General features: G+C 35.0%; 1 protein-coding gene across 1 annotated transcript; it reads right to left on the reverse strand.

Annotated features, from left to right (window-relative positions):
- Positions 1-1,129: 1,129 nt before the first annotated feature.
- LOC124213984 (THUMP domain-containing protein 1 homolog) lies at positions 1,130-6,767 on the reverse strand. The gene is made up of 5 exons (XM_046615836.2): positions 6,299-6,767; positions 4,612-4,794; positions 4,262-4,506; positions 2,222-2,447; positions 1,130-1,449 (listed from the first exon to the last, which is right to left on the reverse strand). The coding sequence occupies exons 1-5, from the start codon at positions 6,488-6,490 to the stop codon at positions 1,336-1,338; spliced, it is 960 nt and encodes a 319-aa protein (XP_046471792.1). The 5' UTR covers positions 6,491-6,767; the 3' UTR covers positions 1,130-1,335.
- Between the last annotated feature and the right edge of the window lie 428 nt (positions 6,768-7,195).

A 7,195-nucleotide genomic window follows, 5' to 3' on the forward strand; every position in this document is an offset into this window, starting at 1 on the left:
GCATTGAACTGGACAGCGCGTGGTCGATATGCAGCGTAACTTAGCGTCCACACAATATGACAGCAACGATGACAACTCATATGAAACGAAACAGAATCACGGAAGAGTAAAGACCGTGATCACGGTCAACGAGTCGTTTATCAAAACACACTGAACTACACTTAGTAAACATAAAACTGATTACCGAACATTACTTAAGCACTCTCATTTTCAGCACACATATACTACCGAAGAACATAGAGGCATCAAGGCATGTGTATGTCTGTGATGCTTAGATAGATTCTGACATGTGATATCCCTAGGAATTCTTCGATCCACGGTATTGAATGAGCACTGTTTGCATTGCCGGCCGCCCGCCGTAGACTCTTTTTTGTTTGCTTCTCGGCACCAAATGCGCCACTGGTAGTGCAAACGGTGCTCACCCCAGCTCATCCAACATCGTGGATTGTAAAATTCCTAGGGATATCGAAGTGCCAAAATCTATCTAATAGATTCCGACGATCGGCCCTGCATGGGACGGCATCTTTTAGAGTATATACCATCAGAATCAATTTAAAGTGATGAATATCACTATACAAATAAAATTCATTATTACCTTCCCCTTCAGGTCACCCTGGAATTGCGTGTTTAACGGCTGCTGCAGTCATATAACGTGAAAAATTCTCCAATACTTTTTTTCGGTTCAAATGTTGGTTTTATATTTAATTACTCTTTTCTCATACGGGTGAGCCTTTCCGTTTTGTATTTTGGCTACTCTCATATAATTCCGCAAGTTGCGCAGTAGTCAAAATTTTCAAAGGGTGCATAATTTTTACATCATTCATGAAAAAGACGCATGTAATGGGTGGGTACTGCAGTTGTAGCACCTCACTTGAAGCCTAGACTGATTGGGGCATGTGGGAACAACAGTTAGAGAAAAAGTATACTTGTAAATTTTACGCAAACGAACATTTGCGATGATAAGTTTCCTTCGTTGGGAAAATTCACTTTGCCTGGCGTGGCTACATTATCTTGACCTGTGGCGATCTGTACTTCATAGATATTTATCCTGATAAATATTACAAAATTAGAATAACTTTCAATTGTTCTAAAGTAATCACAGCAGGTCAAAGTATAAGAAACGATAACATTTTACATAGTTGACAATGTAATGAAATTTTCTATCGAAAAGTGTTCAAGCAAGTAGATTACTACTGTTGTTGACCGATAAATGTATATGAAATATTACCGATGTACATAAAAACTCGAATAAAGAATGTGGTTGTTTTTATTATCATTTTATAGGAAATCATTGAATCCTGCAATAGTAATCCTCTTGTTGATTTTCTTTTAGCATTAGACGTCAACTGGCAACTCTACTGGTTTATCACTTTTTGACTCCTCTGTTTCTGTGGATTCTTCTTCTGGCTTAGAATGCATTGGTTCTGGTGATGCAGCGTTAGCAGACTCCTATAAAAATGTTGATTGTGTTACATGTCTATAAGATTCAAGAATTAGCTTTCATGAAAGAAAAATTCAAATGGCATATCTTGACAAATCACCATTAGTTGAATATAGTTGGAAACATTCCCTGACTTTCCTTCACATAAGAAAATTTTTCCCTGACTAAATTTCAAACGAATATTGCTAATTCAAGTATCTAATCAACAAATCTCCGACTCAATCTTTAATCAAAAATACATCAAAAATCTAATTAGTGGTGGCAGGAACAAGTATTTGAAAGAGGAAAATATTCTTTTGCCACTGCCTAGCCATTTCGAGTAAGGCTCGGCTGCCTTGTGGACGAAAATATTTGCAGGATAGGATGATACCAATAGTATTCATTTTCCACATGCGCAGTCGGTTACTTAACCTGCCAAGTTTCAATGTTTCTTCGCAGTATGAGTAAGGCAAAATGGTAACTAGATTCGTCAGATTCTTGGTTAGTGTTTGCCGTTCCGAATATTGATAATTTGGGAGAATAAATTGGGAAGAGAGCTTGCAGTCTCAACTACTGCTTTATACGGGAGTAATAACACAACTCAATACCACGAATTTTTGTACAAATGATTGTTAACCAATGAGTTCAATAATCTCCCGAGTACTCTGTATAAATATACAGTCTATTAGAGTTGGAATAAAATTTGTAAAATATTATTAATGCAATTTTAATGATTGGCGAATTTCAAGAATGTAATAAATAAGTTTTCAACTTATCTTAGTTGAATAGTAAAATGCAAACCTTTTTATCTGATTCCCTGACTCCACATATTTCCAGTAAATTGTACTTCTTGTATTTATAATAACTGGGAGCTATTGACAGCAGACATACTCCACGTATCACTTCTACAACAACGGCAAGTTCAGGATTTTTTAGGTCTGCTTTATTGCCGGGATTTTTTTTTGCGATGATGTCAGCCAAATCTTCTATTAATTCACCCCGTTTGATGCTGTTATTGCTGTGCCGACTAAAATGAAAATATGATGATTACAAACAGATTTTATTAGAACCAGAATACTATTTGCAATCTGTGCCGTAATTTCTCACATTACAGTACTGTTTGTAGACCTAGAAATAAGTGCGAATGTTTTTAATTTTGATTATATGATACACTCCTTACATGTGTAATTGTAATCATAAGATTAAACTTTCGTTCGTAAATGCTTATTGTTGTAAATGATATGAATAATTATTATAAATAATGATTTGATGAAGTAGCGTGAATTCACGTATCTGTATCGAGGTAGTCCAAATAATAGTAAATTTAGTTCTGTCATCACCCCACCCTTTTCCTTTTTCCTTTTTCGTGAATATGTCCTTACAAATTCACCACTCTGAATTTTTTTAGATTTTTGTTTGCGAAGCAATTCAAAACACAAATAATTAATTGAGCTATGGAGTGTCAAAGTTAAGATAGTACATATTTTACATAGTAACAGATATGACGTTCTCAAGGAGGGTTCTCAGTGTCAGGGGTAGGTAGCAAAACTGACTGAAGCCAATCAGTTGGTCTTCAAAGACCGTTTGCAAAAAACTTGTATTATAATAGGTATGTTATAACTTAAATATGTAAACAGTGGATTCAATTGTGTTTATAGACATACTTGTTATACTGAAAAACTACGATATGGTGTATCCGTAGGCATAGAAATGAATGGTAGAAGTGCAATGTATTTTTTAAAAAAGACAAGTTATTTATATGGGGTTCTTAAGTTAGAAGAGCAAAAAGAAAGTACTGGTGAACTTACTATACTGAAACTGGGTGAGGTGCCAAAATCTGGCCAGATCAAATCTCATTCCAAATATATGAACACAAGGAGTTTAATTTAATTAAATTAAAATCAGCTATAAGCGTTTGAGCTCTTATTTTTATCCTTTACTCTATGTTTTGAAAAGTACAAAGATATCAAAAGACAATCAAAATAATACAAATTCGTGTTATGTCCACTCTACTTTCCATGCGTCACTTATCCCAATGACCATTCACACTACATGATAAATTGTAAGCCTGTGCTACCTACCCGGTTACACTGTCAGCTCTGAAGATAATTCCTTGAAAAAAGAAAAGGAGAATACGTTCTTGAGATTAAATTACAAGTTTCGATATATTTTGCAATGTATCCCACTTTTCAAATTTCAAGAAACTGGAATATTGTCTAAATAATTAAAATATTATCTTCTTTCAACTTGCATTGTTCGCTATCAGCGAATATGAATCAGTCTAAATTCATGGTAACAGTGAATAGTTACTGATTTCTGAATGTAAGTATACCACTGGGAAAATTAGTACTTAAAATACTACTGTGAAACCATCTATTTTATCTATTCACTGATAGCAGCAAATCGTCACTGATTCCGAATTGGAGAGGGCAATGGTATTTCTTTGCAAATGACTTGGTAAAATTCATGAATGTACGAAATTTATCTCCCTGATATATCTACGGTAATGCGAAGTGAAAAAATACCTGCAAATTGATAGAGTTATTGCAGTCAAGAAAGCTATTATTTATTCAATCCAATCATCCACCTATCTCATCAGCCATCCGTCCGTCCATCCATTCATAAATCATTCATTTCATAATATACGAGTGAGTTCTGTAGTAAAATCTATTCGATTTCCCATAACGTTGACAATTTAGGTGTTCCATTATGTCGCAACTGTTGTAAATTTTACAGAGAAATGAAATGTACCATTACATTTTTCACTGTGATTATTTATTTATTCATTAACTGACTAATTTTCGTGTAATGAGAAAACTACTGTAAGTAAAAAATACGTACTTGAATATGATGGCAAATGTTTTTGGCTCTTGGGCAAAATATTTTTCAAACAATGTGTTGGCCTTCAATTTTATGTCATCCATGTATGCCTTACAAACAATTTCAACGGGCAGCAACCGCATCAGATATCGGGTTCTCTGTTTTTTTGTTTCATACAATTCTTTGATGATAGTAGAAACTAATTCCAGCGGATTAGGTATGGTTGTTCTAATAAAAACGACACTTTTTACACCTGTGTCTACAACCTGTAAATGCATAAAATGCAGTTTACTTTTTACGTTACATTATTTTATTATAGTAATTTTTTTTCAATCTATCTGCTTTTACATTAGTTATGACAAACCACTTACTTGGAAACGACGTAAATTCACAGGCTTTTGAGATTCTGCCTTCAGTTCAGCAACTTCTTTCTTCAATGCTTCTGAAATATCCACTGAATCTTCCTCTTCCTGTGATATTTTCTCATTACCATTTTCTGTCTCATTTTGTTCAGTAGAGGCTGTTTCATCTGATGCTCGCGTACAAAGCTCAGTCTGTAAATTTGTTTGAAGAGCTGATGAGTTTAACCATACCATGACATAATAAAGGATTAAATTACAGAATAATCTCATCGGTCTAGGAACTTCTATACTGCTAACATTGCTGTACGTAGGCCACTTGTTAGGCTTGTTTTTAGTTCAACATGTGTGCTAAACGCAGAACCACTTTTAAGAAGATGTGTGTATGACAAAGAATTAAAGATAAGGTTCAAGTTCATAACGTTAACATAATGATGCATTCATAAAAATACTCGTTATTTCACAATTCTAGGATTGTGTAAAATCCACTAAAACATAATATTGCATTAAGACACTTGTGATATTGTGATATATCAATTTCTTTAAAGTCAGTTTAGAACTGGAAAATGGTGATTTTTCTTACATTTCGTTACATTAACGTTACTAACTTTAACTTCGCTACCCTTTTTATTCTCAAAAGTTCAACAAAGACAGTTTATTCTGAACATTTCTGAACAGCCGATTTTCTAACAACAATACAATCTTACATGACCAATGACTTCATCTCACTAGATCTGCCAACTGATACGTTGACATGTGTGAATGAGATGCTGATGATGTACTGAGATCATTTTAATAACTTGAAGGTCATTTGTGTAACTATTGAATCAACAAAGTATCTACTCGCATTACAAAGTGAACCTTCACAGAAAATTTTGGATACTCCAGATATGTTAAATGTTCAAGACTCCTTGATTTTTGCAATAAATTGGAAAGTCCGAATTTAAGGCATCTTGAAATTGAGTGACAAGTGTTAGATTAAGTTCGACCTCTGTTAAACGTTCATTATAATTTCAATAAATGATCGTAATGTAACGAAGTTCACACCTCTTATACACGCTTGGCTGATGCCGATCTAATATTCATCAAATGTTTGATCACTTGTTTAATGTGGGTTACTTGGCCAACTAATATGGCTGTAATAAAAGTCAGTCTTCAGACTTTAACGGGAGTACCTTGATTTCAAATCATATCTGCTTTTTCGCATATTATTCTTTGCTGTAAGACTTTTTTCACTTGACGTTTGCACGATACGCATGGAGAATCATTCATTTTCTTAGAGACAATTCGCAAATTGCTCTTTATTACAGTATGTTATAGCTATCCGAAACCACAATACACACAAGAGGGACAAACTATGCTGCCGGTGTCTGTAATGTTGAAGGAGTGAATTTTTTAAAAATTCTACTTGCATGAAAAATTGGTGTTCGCAAAAGCTTGTTCGAACACTTTATTTTTTCTGAAAAGTTTGGGTCACACAAACGTTTGACATATTTAGAGTCTCTACTTCATACAAAGATAAACTTGAATTAAGTGAACGATTACACATACTATTTGGTCTATTTTTTCGGTCAGAATTCTTGCGTGTGTGCAGAAATGAGTTTACAGCGAAGACTGATTTTTTTCATTCACAGCTTAAATGCCCAATGTAACTGCATAGTAATACTAGCTGTCATCTATCAAAATTACTTCATCGTACCTGTTCAATACCATAAAGATTATCTGCATATTCTGACAGTACACTGTACACTTCGCGAACGCAGTCTTTTTCTCGGAAATTACACGTGCAAAAAAAGCCTTTGATTCCTGGCTCCAAATTATACTGTTTCCGTTTCTTCTGATAATTGTGATGTCCTGAATAGTAATTTTTCTTGCGTTTTTGTGAATCCATTTCGACGTTAATTCACTTTATTGCTCGATCACTCATTTCTTCACCATCAAACAATACTTCAGATGCTAGAACTGTTTACAGTTCACCGACATAGATTCTAGGTTAGGTGAGGTTATGTGTATGTAAGATGATTAGGGCCGTAGACTTTTTTTGCCGCCGACGGCGCGGCGCTGCCGCATCAATTTGTCGTCGCGTCAATTCGAGGCCCGTGAAAATCCAGCTTAAGGACAGATTGTATACTTACTACTTTCAAGATCTCTAGATTATACAGGTCAAGACACGCGTGTTCCAGTTTTTCTCACTATACGTGGGCAAAAATGTTCTATGCGCCCAAAAAATATCAAACTTACATTACCGCATCAACCAGTTTTGACCAATCTTGCGCAATTTTTTGAGGTTAAGCATTAACGAGTTGCGTCCTTATTGGCCTGACATTCACGAAATAAATAGAAGCACGTATATATTTTGAGGTTAATCATTGTGACAGGTCAGGAATCAGAACCACACCGGGTGCTTTCCATTTAGAGCACAGTGTGACACAATGTACACATTTCTATTGTAAGCGGCCAATCCGGGCAAAGGAATAGACCAGAAATGTTTACACCGTGTCATGCTGTGCTCTAAATGGAAAGTATCTATTGTCATACAACTTTTGGGGCATTTTCACTAATTTTTTTGCCCACGCGTGTCTTGACCTGTATAATC

The sequence above is a fragment of the Neodiprion pinetum genome, chromosome 3 (assembly GCF_021155775.2).
Source record: "Neodiprion pinetum isolate iyNeoPine1 chromosome 3, iyNeoPine1.2, whole genome shotgun sequence".
Classification (NCBI taxonomy): domain Eukaryota; kingdom Metazoa; phylum Arthropoda; class Insecta; order Hymenoptera; family Diprionidae; genus Neodiprion; species Neodiprion pinetum.

Bases quoted from the DNA above. Each gene is read 5' to 3' on its own strand.
- LOC124213984 (XM_046615836.2), bottom strand. From the start codon at position 6,490: ATGGATTCACAAAAACGCAAGAAAAATTACTATTCAGGACATCACAAT. The intron at 4,507-4,611 runs GTAAGTGGTTTG...ATGCATTTACAG, and splicing joins TGAATTTACGTCGTTTCCAA to GTTGTAGACACAGGTGTAAA. The intron at 2,448-4,261 runs GTACGTATTTTT...TTTTCATTTTAG, and splicing joins ACATTTGCCATCATATTCAA to TCGGCACAGCAATAACAGCA.